This window comes from Danio aesculapii, chromosome 3, assembly GCF_903798145.1.
Source record: "Danio aesculapii chromosome 3, fDanAes4.1, whole genome shotgun sequence".
Taxonomy (NCBI): domain Eukaryota; kingdom Metazoa; phylum Chordata; class Actinopteri; order Cypriniformes; family Danionidae; genus Danio; species Danio aesculapii.
The window spans coordinates 27,765,721-27,787,899 of NC_079437.1; the positions used below are offsets into that span (position 1 = coordinate 27,765,721).

General features: G+C 35.3%; 1 protein-coding gene across 4 annotated transcripts in view; it reads left to right on the forward strand.

The window, feature by feature from the left end:
• Window positions 1-22,179, forward strand: part of septin12 (septin 12) — a 114,651-nt gene that overhangs the window by 47,652 nt on the left and 44,820 nt on the right. The window contains exon 1 of one of the 4 annotated variants that reach the window (XM_056453545.1): window positions 5,395-5,510. The exons of 1 other annotated variant lie outside the window; for it this stretch is intronic. In XM_056453545.1, coding sequence (XP_056309520.1) covers window positions 5,417-5,510 — 94 coding nt within the window. In that variant the 5' untranslated portion in view covers window positions 5,395-5,416. Of the gene's footprint in view, window positions 1-5,394; window positions 5,511-11,643; window positions 11,751-17,629; window positions 17,814-22,179 lie in introns of those variants that run through there. 2 more of the 4 variants (XM_056453547.1, XM_056453546.1) reach the window with 2 other exon arrangements.

Here is a 22,179-nt window from a genome sequence, read left to right on the forward strand (position 1 = left end):
TTCACATCATTTGTCAAGTTTGTTTCTCTTGTTTAGTTGCATTTATTCAGCCTGTCATCATCAGGGATATCATGAAAATGTAATTTATCCGATTTTATATGCTGCCAAGAATTATCCCACATTCTTAATAATTCTCCTTCACCCTGTCTGCCTCATATACATGCATCAAAACAATAAAAGGATAATATACGGTAGCTTTACAAGTATTAAAGTGTGTCCTTAATTGAAACTTTTTTTCTAAGAAAAAAATGGCTATAGTATATTTTTTACCATTTAAATGTTATTCAGTATGAAAATCTTAGATATTACAAACAATTATAAATATTGTCAGGCATATTTAAAACAAGAATAAGCTAATGATCATTTGAATAATCTATGTAAACAGTGCAACCCCCTAATTATTTTTTCATTTTTTATTATTTTCTATTTCATCTATTAGCTAATGTGCTCCAAAAAAAGAGAGAAATTTGCGTTTAGAAGATATAAAACAAATAAATACATGTAAAGCTTGCAGTTTGTCACTAAATCAATCAACGATTTTTTTCACATCATCTCATACTACATTTTCTCATCAAATCTTGACCAATCAGATACTTTCTAGCATGTCCCATGCCCATTAAGACACTTTTCATTTGATGCGCTTGAGCTGAACCACTCTCACTGGTTGAACTCTGATAAAACAAAACGCTATTGGCAGTTTTTTATTTATTTATTTTTTTGTAAATGGGGAAGAGCTATTCTATGTCCCACCCTCCCTCTATTTTCAGTTGAGATTACGTCAAACATAAAAAAGTGCACATTTCAAAGCACTTCACGGGACTTTAAATCTTAAATCTTCAAAATCTTTGTCACTATAAATCACGACTAACTGTCAACAAGCAGTTTTAAACATTTTTCAGTTCAATTCAGTTTTACAATGTAGATTGCGTCAGAGCAGCTTAACATAGATGAAGAATAGAAAATTAAAAGCCATCATAATATTAAAGATTGGGGAATATTCCAGCAAATCAGGCAGGCAGGAGAGTAGTGGTAAAATACTGGTGAAAATTAAAACTAATTCAGTTCAGAATAAAATCAAATATATCTTATTTATTTAATATATTAATTTGAAACAATAAAAGTTTAACATGATCGCATATTCTTTTATGTATTTTTTTTATAAAAGAAACATATGGTGTTTAGCTCACCATATGTTGTTTCATTGTATCAGATTCCATTTCCTTTATTTTTGTCATTCAAAACCTCAAAATAAATTGTAATGCTGAATGAAATTACGTTACATCGGACCCAACAAGAACATAAAAAACATCAAACACTATAAAAACCTAAACATAATAAACATAATGAATAAGCTTTCATAAATATTAAAAAATATTTTTTAAATATATAAAAATTTATATTTTATTTCATAAATATATATAAATATAGTTATATAACATATAACCCAATTTCAAAAATCACAGAAGGAAATAAATTAATACTTAAATAACTATTGCACAGTTTGTTATAGTAGTTATAATATTAACAATTTGTGATAGTTTAGCTATTTATAGATGTATTATTACACACCAGCTGGATTAAAATGACAGGATTAAAACTATCACGAAACCGCACTGATTTGCTCCTCAAGTTTCTGATGGCATGAGCGTGAGCAGAGTATGGCCAGGCTGGGTTGGATCCCCTAAAATGACACTAAATTGCATCTTTGACCTGAATAAATACTATGTTCTTCAATTTCACAGTGATCAATTTTTATTAGATTTGTTCTTGTAATATTATATTTAAGTTTTGTTATGTTCAGCTTTTTACTGGGATCATTTTAGTACATTAAAACATTGTTATATAACTGAAGTATAATATTTGACATTCAGATTAAGTTTCAGATGAAAAATGAAAAAGGGGAAGATCTGCAACAGTTCCCCTTTTTTCAGACCACTTCCCCTTTTTTTCTAGAAACTGTATGATACATCACTTATTTAAATAGCATTTATAGATGTGTTATGATTGTTAAAGTTGCAGTCAATTATCATTTATTATTTCATTTTTAATAGTAGCATTTAGTGACAATAGGAAGCACAATATGCATGATTTATTTCTTATTAAAAACATCTAGAATAATGTTTTATATTTTGCTGATTGGGGCAGCGCGTTGGCGCAGTGGGTAGCAATAATGCCTCACAGCAAGAAGGTCACTGGTTCGAACCTCAACTGGGACAGTTGGCATTTCTGTGTGGAGTTTGCATGTTCTCTAGTCCAAAGTCCACAGGTCCAAAGGCATCCAATATAGTTGAATTAAGTAAGCTAAGTTGTCCATAGTGTATGTGTGGAAATGAGAGTGTATGGGTGTTTCCCAGTGATGGGTTGCGGCTGAAAGGGCATTTGCTGCGTAAAACATATACTGGATAAGTTGGCGGTTCATTCCGCTGTAGCGACCCCCTGATTAATAAAGAGACTAAGCCAACAAGAAAATGAATGAATGAATGAATGAATGAATGAATTTTGCTGACTTATATATTTACATTAAACCAAATGTTTCGAATTTATATATATATATATATATATATTTATATGTATAACAACTAAAGACTCTTTAGACTGCGCTAAGCCGCATTATAACAGAACCTAAAAATGTATTTAGTATGATAGCTTTAGCTTCCCCATGTAATCATGATTAAAATAATCCAAATTGGTCCTCTGTGTCCTTACATTGCCTTACTCTGTTTCATACCACGATAATAAGTTTGTAATACTTTATCCATGAACATGATTTCTGCATTTTTTGGATGCAATGAAGACAACAACTCCCATTGTTCCACACTCAGACCCTGCTTTTATTTCTATTGATCATTTTTCATTAATTTCTATGTTACGAAACAAAATGGAAAGCCCCTCAAAAAGCCCACAATACAATGTTTCATCCATGAATCCTGAAACACAGAATTGTAGATTTAATGTAGAAGGTCAAAGTTCTGAGCCTTCAGGACCCATATTTTCCCCAGGCCGGATGAGGGGGAGAGGGGAAAGGTGATTTCCTCTTGAACAGCATGACAGGGCTTCCTGGAAGATTCGTCCCTCCCTAAGAACAACTGCATCCTGCTCTGAGATTCAGATGAGACTCGTAGAGTAGAGCCATGAATGTTGTGAAAACATGCTCAGTCCTCATAATCCCTGCATGGTAAACCAGTCCTAAAGAGGCCACTATTATTTTGTCAAAGTGAGGTAAGACACTGCCGGTAAATAGGGTGGGGGTAAAAAATATCAGTGATTTTAACAGTTAAAAAACAGTAAAAATGCTACAGTAAGAATCTTGTTAACAGTAAGTCTCCTTAATATATACAGTGAATAACCGTTAACAGAATACCCAGACGCTTCACTTTTTATGCTTTTTGTTGACATTACTGTGGTTCTTTTTAGTTTTTTCCTCACCAGTGATGTACATTAGAGTTTTGTGATACATCTAAAATTGATAAATAATGTTTATTCCATTACTTTAATTATTCTGTATGTCTATTACCATGATGGTGTTTAGTAGTTGCGTGAATGAGACTGAACACCTTCATTTATATTAGCATATTTCTCTGCTTGTGGCAAATGTTTGTTTGTGATGGACATTGGAACATTATGACTTTCTCATCACCATATATTTATGATTGCATTGACATGTCTGTGTTAATGTGCAGATGTAGTTTACGGTAAAAATTGGAAGTTTATCTACGGTTTGTACCATATTTTAACAGTGAAAAACTGGTAACCACAGTTGGCACGTTACCATAAATTTTATGATTTTTCACAGAGTAGCAGTGCTTAATTTATAAATTGCAAGGTCCCGGAACAGATCGGGGTGATGGATCCGGCATGTTATCAGAGAAGGGAGAGGTGTCACGGACGAAAGTGAAGAGCAGAGGCTGGGGGGTGGAGGGGGGTGCCGTGGCTGAAAGTGATGAGGGTTGGTGAGGAGGGGTATCGGTAAAATTAGGTGCCGGATCAGATTTCAGAGGTGTTCCGGCACAAATTGAGCCCTGATAGCTGATAGGTATCAAACATTTACAATAGTTTAAATCGGCCTTTCTTAAATTATATGTTTAAATATGCAAATTAGAAATTGTTTAACTGTAAATGTGCCAAATTGCTTACAAAAAGTCTAAAATCTCAAAACGAAGGTGGACGGAAAAACAATAACACAGGCTTTTTCTGAAAACGTAGCCCTATATACGTTTCTGGACATCACAAAATATGTATCCGGAGCTACGAATCACTGCATTTTATTTTGAAATGAACACTACAGGGCAATATGACGCCGTTCCTTTTCGCGCTTACCAGCGGACCATTTACCTCCATATGGACTGCTTTCCCACTGTTACCAGTTTGTCCAGTTAGCTTGCCGTGTACTTCGGTGGACTTGAAACACAGAGAGAAGTTGACCATGACGATCGGGTTCGAGTCCAGTGAAGAATGATTTCAGAAAGCAGTAAAGACAAAAACAGAATACAAAAAAATAAAATAAACAAGTAAATAACAGGGTTTGAATGTGGTAAAACATGGTAAAAATCAGGCGAGGGTTTTTCTTTTTCTGAATTGCTTTTTAAATTTGTCGGTTGGGTTTTGGGAAGGAGGAAGGTAGGTGAGTCAATCGGTCAGTCAGTCAATCAGTCATTAATTCAGTCAAACAGTCAGTCGACAGTTGCCTCTGGTGGATTTCTGCAAAAACAGCAGGCGTGAATAGCACTCGTGAGAGAAATTTGGCAGATACGCGAAAATAAAAACTGCAAAAAAACATAGCTCCTGGGACAAATTTGGTGGTTTTCAAAAATGTATATAGAGGTACGTTTTCAGAATGAGCCTGGGTTAAAAAAGAAAAAAGAAAAATGTGACTTGATCATTTACTCTCCTACATAATCATGTTGAAAAGCACCTGATTTTTATTGTGGTTAAGATTATAATTTTCTTTCTTCTGTTGAACATAAAATAACATATTTTGACTTCCACAGTAGGGAAAACTACTATGGAAGTCAATGGGTAATAGCAATCAGCATTCTTCAGAATATCTTCTTTTGTGTTCAACAGTAGAAATAAACGTATATAGGTTTTAAACAAGTGAAGGGTGAGTAAATGATGACAGAATTGTCATTTTTGTATGAACCATCCCTTTAGGTCACTCTAAGGATACTATAATTAGAAATAATTATTAGTCACCTTGTGTTTGATATACTCTTCTGACAGTCAGTGAATATGTTAAAAGATAGAGGTGTTAGCTAATATTGTTAAAGGTCATGCAGCGGGTGTTGATCATGTGTGTGTTTCTCCTAAATGCATCCTCTTGGCAAGAATCCATGAGTGAACGGTTAATGGAAAGAAAGCAAAATAGAAAGTAAAATAGAGAAGTGTGCGGGGGGGAGGCTGTGTGTGCTTGTACTGTATGCAGTGGTTTGCTGCTTTTTGGAAGTTGTTCTCTATCAGGAGCAGCAGCTGTCAGGGCAGGACACGACTCAGCTCTTTCTGCGCTGTTGATGGTAAGTTGCTCTTCGTCAGCCTGATTAAGCTTAATCACCTGCTGTTACTAGTAAGCCTTAGTTTACCTTTAGAGCGGTATGATGTGGAGGACACTTTACGCCTGACAGTCAGAGTGTGTAGTGACGCGCTTGGATTAACAGGTCACAGTCAAACCACAGACTGCATTTGGGATCATGGCAGAGCATGGCAGTTGAACTCTCATGCTTGATATAGTTTATTTATATATTTGTGCATTTTAACTGCTATTGGTAGATGGTTAGTAGGTGAGTAGGCAGGTAGGAAATAGTTAGGTATTTGTTTGGTTTGTTGTTTAGTTTAAATTTGTTTATTTGGTTGTTTATTTGCTGTTCAAGGTTTTTTTTGTAAATTAGTTAGCAATTCGATTCGTTAGTTAGTCGATTGGTCAGACGGTTGGTTAAGGGGTTGGTGTGTTAGTAATACAATCCATATTATTTGTTAGTTAGTTGGTTAGTTGGTTAGTTGGTTAGTTGGTTAGTTGGTTAGTTGGTTAGTTAGTTGGTTAGTCCGTTAGTTGTTTTGTTGATTTGTAATACAATCCAGATTATTTAGGGTTTTAACTTGTTAGTTCGTTGGTTGTTTTGTTGATTAGTGATACAATTATTAACAGATTATTAAGGTATTTAACTAGTTAGTTAGTTGCTTGTTTTGTTGATTAGTAATACAATCCAGATTATTGGGGAATTTAACTAGTTATTGTTAAAAGATTATTAAGGGATTTTGTTAGTTAGTTAGTTAGTTAGTTAGTTAGTTAGTTAGTTAGTTAGTTATTAATGCAATTATTAACAGATAATTACAGGATTGAACTAGTTAGTTTTTTGCTTTTTGCAATACTATTATTAACAGATTATTGAGGGGTTTAACCTGTTTGTTAGTCAGTTAATTAGTCAGTCAGTTAGTTAGTTAGTTAGTTAGTTAGTTAGTTAGTTTTGTTGATTAGTAATGCAATTATTAACTGATAATTACGGGATTTAACTAGTTAGTTTTTTGTTGATTAGCAATACTATTATTAACAGATTATTGAGGGGTTTAACCTGGTAGTTAGTTAGTTAGTTAGTTAGTCAGTCAGTCAGTCAGTCAGTCAGTCAGTCAGTCAGTTAATTAGCTAGTAATACTATACAAATTATTGTGTAATTATTTAAGGGTTAAGGGTATGGCTAATTTGCATGGCCTTATGAGCATGGCCTTATGAGTTTGATTAATGACTAAACCCTGGCCTGTTAGTGTTTGCCCTGCATGAGCAGCTCATTTACTAATCCAAAATAGATTATAAGTTGTGAGTTGGTGAGTTGTCACTTTAGTTGTTTTTTGTTTGTCACTCAGTCAGTCTGTAATCTAAAAGGATTATTAAGGTACTCGCCAGATGATTTAACTCTGTAAGACTGTTGGTAAGTCCGTTTGAGTAGTTTTGTTTATTTAATTAATTATTAAGATATTCATATTTAGTTAGTTAGTTAGTTAGTTAGTTAGTTAGTTAGTTAGTTAGTTAGTTAGTTAGTTAGTTAGTTAGTTAGTTAGTTAGTTAGTTAGTTAGTTAGTTAGTTAGTTAGTTAGTTAGTTAGAACACCTGTAATCAAAGAAACGTGTTTAGAGCCTATTTTACATTCAGCGGAGTCTTGTATATACTGTGATGCATTTCTCTTCTGATAAGTTCTCAGCATGTCCAGCTATGCATCAGCTCAGTTTCGAAGACACTTTTGCAGATGTCTGGTAGTCTGCCACTGTCCTCCTGCTATGTCCTCACCTGTCCCCCCTCTGTTTGTGGAAGACACCAAAAGATGGGGTCAGACTTCAGGAATCCTTCTCTTCCGTCTGCCACGTTATTTTAAGTATGCTTGGATTAGGATGAGGTTAAGAAGCATTAATTGAATTAACCCCTTGTATCCCACACAAGCTAGACTGGAGTAAAGAAGCAGGAGCTTTCTCACGGTGTGTGGCGGAAGATCTCTGCTGTAACCCGATTCTTCAAGTGTCTTTGGGGAGGTTACCCTGGAAACTGTATGAATGAACTGACAGTGTCTGTGCGTACATGTGCTTTTAATTAAAGAGGAGCCCTAATAGAGACATTTAGTGGCAATTCACTGTCCCTTGTGGCACAGCAAACGCATACTTCCTCCCCCTCTCTTCCGCTTCCTCTCTCGCCTTTTTACTCAACCCTATCAACATCCGTAAAAATCAACATCTCCATTTAAATAAGCTCTGCTTTCACAGCCAATGGGTTAGAGATATTAAACTTTAATTTTCATGTTATTCCAAACGCATTAAAAAGATATTTCATTATTTTGCAACCAACTGGCTTGTGTTAAAAACATTTTTCAGAATAGCTTTATTTTCCAGAATGAACATGTTCAGAATGAAATGAGGGTGTGTAAATGATGTCAGATGGTTGGTAAATAAGTAGACAGGCTAGTTGAAGTTGATTGGTTTGTCCTTTAATTTAATTTACTTTCATGTATTTGATTGGTCAGATTGAGATTTAGTTGGTTATCATTTAGTTTATTAATTGATTAGTTTAAATTATTTAGTCAGGAGTTTAGTAATCCAAGCCTGATTATTAGGGAATTTGGCTAGTTAGTTATTTAATTAGTTAGTCAGTAATCTAACACTGATTTTTAAGGGATTTGACCAACCTGTGATTCAAATCATTAGATTATTTGGTCAGTCAGTTTAATATTTAGTTCATTAGTTAGTAAATTAGTTGAATGGATGGTTTATTGTTGTTGTTTTTGAGTGTTTTGGTTTTAGTTTGTTCATCATCCTGAAGCAAAGTTCATTAAACATTTTTGTTATTACTTAGTTATTAGATAGTTATTACTTATTATTTGTTTATTATTGATTATTGATAATTATATAATTAGTTACTTAGTATATGAAGGATCTGACTAATTCAACTTCAATTAATCTGTTTCAATCTGTTTCATTCTTAGTTAATTGGTTAGTAAATTAGTTTAGTGAATGGTTTATTGTTGTTGTTTAACTTTTATTTCAGTTTTTTGGTTTTAGTTCATGAATCACCTTGATGCATAGTTTATTAAACATTTATTTTGTTTAGTTATTACTTAGTTATTAGTTAGTTATTACTTATTATAAGTTAATTATTAATAACTTACATTTGTTGATTATTATTTAGTAGTTAGTTACTTAAGCCCAATCCCAATTCTACCTCTTAGAACTTCCGCTTACCCCTACCCCTCGTTTTGCGCATTCATGTGAAGGGGTTGGGGTGTCCCAATTCTCTTTAGCTTGAAGGCGTAGGACTAAGGGGAAGGGGTAGATACCCCTTCAAACAGAGATTTTTAGGACCACACTCGAAACCAAGGGGTAAGAAAATTTCCCAGAATACACCAGCCACAATGGCAGCGTAGCTGCACCCTGAAGTAAGGAGATCCACAAATTAATATTTTTTTGACATTATTACGAATTTTACAATAAACAAGCATATGTTTTAATACACTCATAACCACATTTATGTTTTACTGTCATGCTTTTAAAAAAAACACTAAAATAAAAATAGCTAAATTTCGCTATCTATAATCCACAATATTAACTTCTGTATAGTAGTCCCACAACATTCTGTCACTCGATGACACTGGAAATGTTTACATAGATGAATATGGCCACTGTGTAAATGCACAGTATAGTTACGATCTTATTGCCACATTAGATTGTTATGTTTACATAACATATTCCTTCAGTGATTTCCTGAAGAAAAATGCCAAAAAATAATGCAACTGGATTAATTACAGCAGTCGTGATCGTTTGATCTCATATAAAGCAAGAGATTGAGATAATGTATGATGACGTGTGCAGGTGTTGTAGTGGTGACTCATTTCTTAGGGGTACATTTTGAAGCCCTTCCCCTTCACACTCTGTTTCAAGGGCCAAGGGGAAGGGGAAGGAGTAGTGGTACAAAAGTAGAATTGGGATTGGGCCTTAGTATGTGAAGGACCTGACTAATTCATGTTAGTTAGTTAGTTAGTTAGTTAGTTAGTTAGTTAGTTAGTTAGTTAGTTAGTTAGTTAGTTAGTTAGTTAGTTAGTTAGTTAGTTAGTTAGTTAGTTAGTTAGCTAAGGTACACTTAAGGTAACTAAGTAACTGATTTCTTAAGGTATCTGACAATAAGGGGATTCAAATAATTACATTAGGTCTTTCACTGATGTTTTAGGGATTTGACCAACCTGTAATTTAAATCATTAGATTAGTTGGTCTATCAGTTTCATGTTTAGTTAATTAGTTAGTAAATTAGTTGAATGTATGTTTTATTGTTGTTGTTTATTTCATCCATCATCTTTAGTTCATTCATCATCTTGATGCATAGTTTATTAAACATTTATTTTTTTAATTATTACTTAGTTATTAGTTAGTTATTACTTATTATTAGTTTATTATTGATAGCATTTGATTATTATTTAGTTATGTAGTTAGTTACTTAGTATCTGAAGGATCTGATTAATTCAAGTCAGTCAGTCAGTCAGTCAGTCAGTCAGTCAGTCAGTTAGTTAGTAAATAAATAAATAAATAAATAAATAAATAAATAAATAAATAAATAAATAAATAAATGTTGGTTGGTTGGTTGGTTGGTTGGTTGGTTAGTTAGTTAGTTAGTTAGTTAGTTAGTTAGTTAGTTAGTTAGTTAGTTAGTTAGTTAGTTAGTTAGTTAGTTAGTTAGTTAGTTAGTTAGTTAGTTAGTTAGTTAGTTAGTTAGTAAACTATCACTGATGTTTTAGGGATTTGACCATCCTGTGATTTAAATCATTAGATTAGTTGGTCTATCAGTTTCATGTTTAGTTAATTAGTTAGTAAATTAGTTGAATGTATGTTTTATTGTTGTTGTTTAACTTTTATTTGAGCTTTTTGGTTTTAGTTCATTCATCATCTTAATGCATAGTTTATTAAACTTTTTTATATTATTACTTAGTTATTAGTTAGTTATTACTTATTATTAGTTAATTATTGATAACATTTGATTATTATTTAGTTATGTAGTTAGTTACTTAGTATCTGAAGGATCTGATTAAGTTAGTTAGTTAGTTAGTTAGTTAGTTAGTTAGTTAGTTAGTTAGTTAGTTAGTTGGCGTACTCTTTATGGGGCATCCCCTTAAGTAGGACAATTGCTAATGATTTCCTGTGTAAAAAAAACTAAACAAAACATGTCACTTTCTTTGCACATTTGCTCACATCAATCATCTTCAGAATTGTCAGTGGCTCCAATTTGTAAGAATATCTTATCACGCATGGATGTCCAGAGTGTGTGGATTCCAAGAGGGAAAGATGCATCAGTCATCAGATCGTGACCTAGAATGACCAGAACAATGTGGCGACGGAGAGCACTTTGTAGGAAACTCCATTAACAAACCTCAGTCAGTTAATTAGCTGTAGACGCAGCGGAGCATACAGACCCTGCATGTGGCTCAGAGCTTTGCGAAAGGCTTTTAGATGAAAGTGATGAATTGCTGTCATTGGGCTTGTTCTATACTTTATCAAATGATTAAATATTGAATGTAAAATAGACAGCTCTCGCCGCATGCAAAGGTCATTTTCTGATTGCCACATTAATCAAAATGCTTTTTCCTGTCAGCGGTGAAGAGAGAATTCCCAAAACAGCAGAGATGCGCCTGTGTGGTGACATGCTGCTGGCATGTGTGTGTGATTGTGTGTTTGTGTGTGAGGTTAAACACTGCAGGATGAGAATTTGCGGCCTTTGGATCCTTCCTCTCCATTCATTCAACCAGATTCCAACCAGATTTCCATTCATGCATCCCAACAGATTGTTTTGTATTCACGAGGATTGCATTTCCATTTTTGTATGCTTTACCTGTCTGGAATTGCGCAAGACATTTTCCTCATGTCTCAAGGGTGGGATTTTAACAGTGATGACATAAGGAAAATGGATAAACACCCATCCCACTCTTGAGAAACACTCTTATTTAGGTAGTCATGGTGATAACAGAGCCGGAGAACCTGCCTTTCTTTTGTGTGGCATAAAACTAGTTAAAATACAACCAGGAAGAGAGAGGCCCAAAGGCAAGGAAATGCATCACCCTCGGCGTGCTGTCTGTGGTTATGCTACGACACACCCTCAAACTCACACACACACACACACTCATGCGCGTGCGTGCATAGACACTTTCTCAAAACTGACATCCTGAGCTGTTCGCAATTCACTCTCTGACAGCACATGGGGCCTGGCCACTGCTCCAGGAGTCCACTTATCTGCTAAGGTAAAAGACTGATCTCTGTTAATATTTTACTATATCAAGCTCTCCTCAGGAATGTTTCTGGTTTGTGTAATCCGCTAACTAGCTGTCAGTTGAACTGAACTGGTTGTGGTTGTAGTTTCTGCACTGAGCTGCTGTAGGTACATGCTGTGGTTTTAGCAGTGGAGTGGAGGCATGAATGTTTTGTTCTGGGGCCTTGCCATCATACAGCAGGCATCTATTGAGAGTCAAACAAAGGAACATTATTGTGATTCAATCATAAAACCATCCTTACAGGGTCTCAGCATGGGATTGACCTGCGCGCACACACACAAGCTCACACTCTCTCATAGCTGTTTGTTTTGAAAAAAAAGGCCCATCCTTACATGGATGAATTCAGGCAGTCTCCTTGAGTTTAATTTATATGGGGCAGACTTCATTTTATGGGGAACATAAAGACTAAACACTCAGATTGTGTGATAAGTCAGACAGACAGCTCGAGAGTGAGAAAACACACTTCCTCAGTGAAACTGTGCAGAGATGCTGTGCCTCCTCGTGTTTAAACAGATCCTTTAAAGGGACAGTTTGCCTAAAAATGAACATTCAGACATTATTCATTATAAATCTCTGTCTCTTTCTTCATAAAAAAAACTTTACAAGGTACATTTTTGAATATGTTTCTGGGTGCTCTGTTTCAGTACTGGTAAAAATGAATGTGGAATAAATGTGGCAAACACATTTTGTGTTACTTAACACATTTTAACTTAAAGTGCCAAACACACTTGTGTCAAAAAATGTCAAAACATCAAACCAAAATTGTCATGTCACTACTTTTATTTGTCAGTGTGCCATTCCAAATCTGAGTCACTTTCTTTCTTCCAACACACTGAACATAAGTTTCTGACGGTAAGATAACCTTGGATAAAATACCACGGTTTCATGGTATCACAGTTTTGTGACTACTGCTCAAAAATAAGTCGTTTTAAAATGTCTGGGTAAAATAAAACAAAGTAAAACTTTTTTCCCCCATTTTACCACAATATGTTTTAATTTAAGAAGCATTTATAATATTTTGGAACAGTAAACATGTCAGGCTAAATAGTTCAAATAAATCATTGACTTCTGCTGTCTTTATTATTTTCAAAAACACAGATTTCTTTACAACACAAAAATATTTTTTAAAAACCTTACCTGTACCTTAGGAACGGTGTAACAGAAGCGATAATAAAACCTTCACTTTTTTAAACCGTGGTAAACCTTGAAACCGGTTATCATCCCATACCTAAATAAGAGTGAATTGGACTGTAAGTTTTCAGCTATAGCCCTTTTGAACTTGGAGTTCATTACAATTGACATCACATATCAGGTAATTTTTTCTGGAGCATTTCAATAAATTTAATGCCTGTTGTCCATAATATTGGACTTTGTCGATCCAATCAAACGTCAGTAAGATTCCACAAAAAATATTACAAATAATCAGCAAACACAAAGTAAGCACTAGGGCTGTACGATTTGGGGAAAATGTCTAATTGCACTTTTTTTTGACAGATGTTGCGATTGTGATTTGATTTGTGATTTAATATTGTAGTCAAGCTTCAGCTCAATAATCTGTAAATCATGGCAACAGTTCTGCAAAAGCTCTTAAAATTACCTGTTTTTGTTCTGTGTCTGTGACTTTTGAACTAAAATATTCCCATATTACAGATGCTGTTTTTCTTTGATATAAATTCATCTATTAATGCTTCTAAAGCAGCAGACGCCATAATCCCACTTGTCAGTGCTTTCCTGTTTGTTATCTCTTTTTTTTTATTGTGGGCATAGTTCGGTTGTGCAATTCTGATCGGGCAGAACTAAAGTGTGCTCACTCTATTGGCTAATAAGACGTAGTAGTAGTAGTAGTAGTAGTAGTAGTAGTAGTAGTAGTGGTAGTAGTAGTAGTAGTAGTAGTAGTAGTAGTAGTAGTAGTAGACAGCCAACAGTCACGCATTTGCTTTGAGTGGGGGAAGTTGTGCTGGATGCTGGATTATGCTGGATAGATTGGCGGTTCATTCCGCTGTGACGACCCCTGATAAATGAAAGCCGAAGAAAAATGTATCAATGAACAAAGTAAGCAACATTTTCAGTGTTTTTATTAGAGCTGCATGATACTGGAAAAATCTGATATTGTGATATTTACTTTTTTTGCGATATATATTGTGATACTAATACAGTTTCACCAGATGTTTTGAATTGTGTAATACAGTCTAATAGTATTCAGTACAGAAATAAAAAATAAAAAAACGCTTTTCTTTTCTTAGTTTTTATCTCACTTCTATTCCAAATATATATAAAAAATTTAATCAAGTAAAAATATATTGTTTTTACTTTCAGAAGGTTTAGGTCACAATTAAGTTCAACTTAAAATTAGTAAAACAATCTGCTAATGGGTTAAGTGAAATAATCTTGTTTTCATTTTAAAATTGAGGTTTGTGGACTAGAAACAAGATAAAAATTGTCAAATATAATTCAGACTCAACATGACATATCCTGCGATGTGACTATTGTGAATGTGCACATTGCGATTTCGATGCTAAAACAATATATTGTAAAGCCCTAGTTTTTAGTCACGTTAATTGATAGGCTTGCCAGTACAGATTGTAAAAAAAAAAAAAAAAAGAATGACTGCATTTACAAATGAAAGTAAAAGATTATTTGTATATTTGTAATTTGAATACTTTTTGTATACTTTTAATTAGGATAATATATGCAATTGTACATCTATTTTTTTCTAAATCTCTGAACATGGTTTAGGTCTGAAGGGGACAAAATGACAGAAAAGCCTCATAAACTTGTGTTCGTCCAAAATTTACGTTCCTAAAGGCCAAAATGTAATAAAATAAAATATTTGCAAATAATCTAGAAAATTGTCCTAGTTAAGAGAAGCAGATAAACAAATGATTCTCTTTAGACATCAGTTCACAATTGTTAAATCTGTTGTTCCAGATTACATTTGGACTGTGTGATTCATTCTTTGGATGATTTTCTTTTGAAATTCATCACACTGACTCAGGTGATCAGGAAACAGCAGTTAACAGCCAACTAGATCATGAACTGGTAGTCATAAGATATGGCCTCTGAATATAATGCAAACTATAGCGCTCTCTTTCCACCTGGGATTAACATACAATTTCAATTATATTTTCAGGAAATAAAATCATGTTTAGTATACTTTTTTCATAACATGTTCATGTCAGTAGGTGGAAAGTATGTCATCCTTTGTAGCTAGAATGCTGTTGACCACACAAGTGTCTACACCGCAAATGTATTTTTACATAAACTTAGTCGTGGTCAAAAGTGTACAAGTTCAAATGTTTCAGACCTTGTTCACATCTGCATTTAAATTCTCAAAAAGTCATGAAAATGCATTCTAATACTAGGTGTAAACAAGGCCTAATAGACTGTAATATACTGTGAGATATTACATACTGTAGACAAATTTTGTGATTATTTGGTGTATGAAATTTGTTTGATTTTCGTGAATTTTTTTTTCAGATTTGGGGTGGGTGGGGGTGCCTTATATTAAGTGGCTTTCATCTGATTTACACTGAAATTAATAATTGGTTACAATATACTTATTATGTACATATATGTTTTTACATAGTACTTATGATTGATTAAATACCTGCATGTATTTACATCTGTAATTAATTTCTGTAATAACATTTGTGATAACACTGTTTACAATCCCTTACACCTATCCGTAACACCAAACCTTGCCCTAACCTTCCCCATATCCTACCTCAAGAGCACCAGAAGTAATTTGCAATTCATTAGGAACCCAGAAAGTACATTGTATTCATTTTCTGATACAAGTACTTAGTAGTTAAGGCCACCTAATATAAAGTGGGAGCAAAAAAAAATTTAACAGAAACTGTTAAACTGTAAACAGACAGAATTATTATACCTCGGGGTGCACTCACTCTATACCGTGCCTAGGCGGATGTCCCGGTTCGTTTGACAAGTGTGAGTGCTCTGAATCTGGTCCAGGCATTCAGTTGGCCGGCCTTGGCCTGGTTGGAAGAGGTGTGCTAGGGCGCTGTTCGGATGGGCTTCAACACTGTATGCTTGTACTGTTAGTCAGGGATGTGATTCTTCCATATAAATAGTGAAAGTGAAAGTGATTAATAGCAATGTATGATTTTTTTTTCAGGGTGGAATGTTAAAGTAAGCTATATTAGGCTACTCAATTCAACTGGACTTAATATTTTTACAATTAGAATTGTTGACTGACTTGTAGTTTATTCATCACGTTGGAATAAAGAGTCGACTAAATACAGGGAAAGGTATATTCTGTAGACACAAGAGACCTAACCGAGTTAGTGGCACCATCTAGTGGCGATGTGTGGATCTGTCCTGACATTGAGGTACAAAGTATAAACCTATTAAATATTACTTGCAACATAATTAAATATTACTGAAGATGCGACGTCACTTTTAAGTGACTGTTTCATATGGATTTATTAATTATTCTTACTTTTCAATGAACTGTCATAGTTTATTAAAGAGGCAAATCCCCCGCTGCACATCAGCTGTACCTTCAGCAAACCTCCTAAACATGCATTAACAAGGGGCTTCAGTGTCAACGCTTGACCAAGGGCATGTCTGCAGTTGGAGCTGACGCAATCATCATAGCAGCATCAGCCAATGAAATTAGTCTACAATCGGCTACTGTCTGAACTGGTGTATTTGCATAAAGCAATCTGATTGGCTGACGTGTCCATTGCTGCTTGAAAAGTTGAGAAATTCCCAACTTCTGCAGTGAACAACTCCACTGAGGTGACGGCGATGGATCCACCATGCAGTTCAACAACGCCTGACGTCACCCATTCAAAGCGAATGGGAAGCGTTGAAGCTGAAGCCCCATGTGAATGAGGTCATATGTAATATGTAATATGTGCAGCATAATGGATTTATGAACATTAATGAGCACCAAAAGTTGTGGATCTGTTCTGCAAAATATTTGACTGTGTGTCACGGCATCCCAAACTAATAAAAAGAATATAAAACAATATAACTAAAGCAATCTCCACTATGCTGAGCGAGATTGCTTCTCTTCCTGTTAAAATGAACAGCCGCATCAGCAATGACGTAAGCGTGCTTCAGCTCTGAAGGCAAAATGCAGTGTGAGTGCAGGCCAGGTTCAAGGCAACTGTACCTTGTGTGAGTACGCCGTCAGTGTACTGTCCCTTTACATTCACACTGGTTTCTCAAGACAATCTTTTTTCAATCAAAATCTATAGTCTGTCTAGCCTGTCTAATTTCGATAAGCAGTTTTGGAGAGCAGCAGAAATTACAGCTTTTCAAATAAAACCACACTTATATTATTACCCTCAGACACCAGAGCTTGCTGTGCACTAATAATAAGCGTTCATGCACTTAAACTCAATTCTGCTTTTTCTGTAAATGGTAAACTACATGCTCTTTGTCCGAATAAAACCCCTTCATGTCTGATTGACCATTACCATGTCTTTTAACTGCAATCCACGGCCCAGCATGACAGCAAAGAGCGGCACTGATTACCAGCGCAGAAATGTGCACTGGACGAGTGACTGCGATTTTGCTTTTCTTTTTCTCTCAGATCAGCGAGTCTGCGAATGCCGACTATTCAAAGAAGCCCTAAAAAAATTTCCCCTAATTGATTTTATGGGTCAATTACGTATTTTCCTCATTGTGTGGGCAGCAGGGGAGCTTGGGCCGTTCGACTGACAGCAGCTCCACTCGTGTGCAAATGAGTTTGAGGGAGGCAGTAGGGAGATGCAGGAGGAGGGGTGGATGGGAGAAGTCCTCTTTTGGATTAGTGGAAGCTTCTTGGCGATCTGCATGTGAATGAGTGTGAGCAGCTTTAGCCGTTACCCCTGCACTCTTTCCCTGTAGTGAGGGAGAGAGACGCAGAGAGAGGGGGAGAAGTGCATGGGCAGTTACACAGAGCTCAAAACAGAAGTTTAGGGACAAGTCTTGCGGTACATCACAGTTGCGGACCGTCTGGCGTGGGCCGCTGGGTCTTCATTGAGGAGAGTGGAGTGGATAAAGCTTTGTGAATGAGAGAAGGTAAGAATCTTTTTCTTATCCCATGGGCTTTGCATGTGTCTCAGCTCCACTGCCCCTCTGATAACAATGGAGCCAAGAGCAATGGAGCACTTCAACTGTGCCAAAAGGGGGAGGGGAGAGTCTCATGGCTGCCCAGAGAAGACACTTTTTAAAAAAATGATGTCTTCAAAGCTGGATTGTTTTGCTCTATTTTCATCATTTGTGATATGTTCAGGCAGGAAGGAACTGAGGGTTGACGCACTCTGATGTTTGAAGCTTGGTTATGGTTATTGGTTACCCCTTTTCAAGATGCGACAGGCATGTTTGCCATTTGCAGCAAGTTTAATGAAATGCTTGCTCTCATATGAAACCGCTTGAGTCATTTCCTCCTTGTGTGCAACGTTTTAGAAGTGAACCTTTTTTGAACGATTTACTAATCTGTGATGAAAATAAACAGGAAGTTGATGTAAAGAGTCAAGGAGGCCAAAATGGTGCCATGATGAGGTTCAGATGTAAGGTATTGTATGTGGTATTGTTGACTTGCATGGATAAAGTTTATTTTACATGGTCCTGGGATTGATTAGTTGTAAATACGTGTCTTTTAATTAGCTTTTTAAACTAAACAAGCATTGTTCAAGTTTGTATGTCGAATAAAATGACACATCATTGAATTTCAATTGGAATTGTATGGTTCTGATAGCTTTAAAATGGAATTGTATTAATGTCCAAATGGCTCTCTGCTGGTATTTTTGTTTTCTATTGGTGGCATGCTAAAGCCCCTCAATCCAAATGTCCCAAAACACACTAGAAATCATTCAAATGTACTGGTTCTAATAGATAACAGCTGATGGTTTATAGTGTTTTGAATGGTATTTGTAGTGCAACTCATTAAAACTGAGGCATTCTCCATTGGTATCTACAGAATATTGTAGCCAAATTAACCAAAGTTTGTGCAGAGACACATAAAAGGACACAGGCCTTGGCAAATTGTTATAGCAATATCAATGCTTCATATTAACATGTGTCATTTGATTGTTCTCTTTCTTTTATTATCTGCAGAGTACACTCTATTTCAGGGAGATATTGCTAAAGTTTACAACCCTTTTAAATAATTTTATCATAATTATTCTCATATGAAATGATGATATGAACATACCAGCATGTGGTGGTTTAGTAAGTTTTGACACATGGCTGTTGGTTTAGGCTGATCATGAGCTGGTTTTAGCTGGTTCTTTGCTAGTCATGACCAGCAAAGACATGACCAGCAAATAACCAGCTTAAACCAGCTTACGACCAGCAAAAACACAGCACATGCTGATTTCTTTAGGCAGAGAATGTTCATTGTTTTGAACTCTAGAGCAGATGTTAGCATTTAGCAGTTAGCACAACAGAACAGAACATCTTTTAAGTGTGAAATGTTTAGTGTTTAGTTCTGCATTCTTCTTTTTATGGCTCTCTTGGTTTTTGTGATGGTCAAGGTAAAATGTATGAGAGACATAAGAAGAGTAGATGTGTTTGTGTGTCTCATTGCCAGTTTCTGCCAGAGCTCTGTTAATAGCCACATCAGCTATTATATTTATAGTCTTATAAATATATCGCTTAATTTGGTCGGTGTTTGAAATGTCGGGTTCAACTTACTTAGGACTTGGTCAATGCACCAATACCAAGTTAATTGTTTGTTTCAGTGAAAATCAAGTTTAAATTGACAGATCGGTGATTTGGTATCTTACTTACAGTATGCCTTACATTTGAGAATGTACGTGAAACACTCTTTTATGCCATATCTGAGGTGCTTTGTAGCAAATGAGAGTGATTTTGTCTTCTTGGTGTGTTCCTTGGTTCTGTCAAGTATGGGCAACATCTGTGAACAGTTTTATTAAGGAGCAAGAACAGACACTGAGCAAACTCAGGGACAGATCTGCTTTCCTTTGGTCTCAATATGTAAGGTTTTTATTAAAAAGTTCCAACTTCGTTTCTACTTTCTTGCCTTTTTCTGTCACTCTGTTTGCTTTTCTCAAGCCTTTGTGAGACAGCATGTCTGCCCCCTCTATCTCTGAGCAGGGCTCTATTTGTCAGCTTCTATTAGAGCTTCAGACAGCATCGAATAAATAAATCTGTCAGTCCACCATTTCTTCTGCCTTTTACATAAAGCAAGAAAGTCTTACTTTCTTTATTCAGCAGTGACAACACATACTTTTAAAATTACATAAAGTTCAAAGCCAGATTTCACTAGCTTTGCCTCAGTTTGGTGTAGTCTTGTGTAGATCCTCAGGTGCTGCATGTGAAGTCAGTTAGGGAATAAGAAGTGCAGGATTAGTTCCGTTTTGGTGGTTGAAGGACATACAGTATATTTATAGCTGATTAAGTCATCTGGACCAGCAGACAGGCTCCTCAATTCATGAGTGTTTTCTGTCTAAGATGATCAAACGTAGCACGTACTGCATAGTGATTTTCTATACTCGTCAATATAATGGTGCTTTCAGAGAAATGACATACAAGTTGTTTTCAGTTCTTCTAAATAATCTTTGTATTTAAGAGTTTTTAAAAGAACTATGTTGTTTTTACATTGTGTCCTAACAACACAAGACAATATTCCAGTGACAATCTATTTGCCTGTCTGTACCAAACGTGATGCAAAATGACAGAAACATTTAAATACGAGCCACTTCAACCCCAATGAAATGGGAAAGGCTTTTGATCTAATACATATTAACCTTCTTTAACATTATTAATAGCTGAGACACAGCTCTGACTTTCATTTTCAAACCATCTGTTTATTTTGTAATCAAGAGCTGAGGTGAACTGTCTGCTGCTGCTTTCTGTAGTATTACATGGACATCAGTAATTAGAATTATTTACCTTAATCTACATAAAACAATCATATGATCAAGGTGTTTACATGAGTTGCTTTCTAAATGTTCCTTTCACGGTCCCGTTTTACATGTTATAGCACGTAATTTGATTAACTGCGAATTGCGTCACCACACTATCTACATTTCCTCCAGAGTTTTATGTAATTTCGGGTGTTTCATTTTTAATTTGTCGATTTTAACTGCGGTTTGGCACTTTCACTCAGTTTCATTCAGGAACATTTCATCCATGCCCTCCGTGACTAACGAGATATTGGATGCGAGTATGAACTGCTGGAGGAGTGTTGTTTTAATGGAGTTTGATACAGCACAGCGTATGATGCGTGATGCAGTGTCTGTAGTCCTTCACTGACTCTGTAGGTGCAGATAATAGTGTCAAACAGCCTTGTGTGTATAGAATGTCCTGTCACAAAATGCACAGAAAATAGTACAATAGTAATAGTTTGATTGCGGTGTTAACATGTCTGTGCTGCACTTCAATTATGTGACTAAAATCAGCATACTCCACGTCTTAATCTGATTTTGTGTTTAGTTCGATTATGACCTTAATCAGATTAAATTAATCAAAAATCTATGTATACATGGTAGACTCTTAATCAGAGTATTGTCTTAATCATATTAAAATCGGACTATTAGTGTCCATGTAAACATACTCATTGACAAACTCACATTTGGATGCATTTAACACTAAATTAAGCACATAATCTGTACCTGAGGTTATAATTGTCATACTAGTATATGCTATTGTCTCGGAATGCTGACGTCTTGGAAATAGAAAACATTTCTAAAATAAAATATGTTGTGCGTCATCATTGCAGATGGACTACAATTCCCTTTTAACATGGAAACTTTTTATTGCCTGTTGCAACACCGCTTCACATATAGTTAAGACACAATGTTAGTGTGAAGAATGATTGAAGAATCTTTTGTAGAATTTGTGGAGGTTCCAGAAGCAGTCAATGCCAATTAAAACCTTTAGTTTTAAGACAGTAAGCATTTTCTTAATGCTAAAATGATCACACATCTACCTCAGCATGATCTTAAAGGTATGGTTCACCCAGAAACCTTCCTTTTGTGATTTTAAAACTTTATGAATTTATTTTTCTGTTGAACACATAAGAAAATATTTAGAAGTATATTGGATGCACCCATTGACTTCCATAGTTGGACAAAATACTATGGAAGTCAATGGATGCCAGCAACCAGCATTTTTCAAAATATCTTATTTTGTTTTCAACAAAAGAAAGAACATCAAATGGGTTTTGAACAAGTGAAGGGTGAGTTAATGATGACAGACATTTCATTTTGTGTTTTGACCAGGCCGAAGTCACAGCATGAGAATTTTTTGTAGTTGTGAGAATACCATATCGGAGAATAATACCTGTGTAGCCTCGGGCAACATCACATCAACACTTTCTTTTATAGTCGTCTTTCTTTATAAAAAGATACTGATACCAAGAACTTAACAAGATCTCAAGGTGCCTTAAAAAGGCAGCCATATGATGTAGCTTATCTAT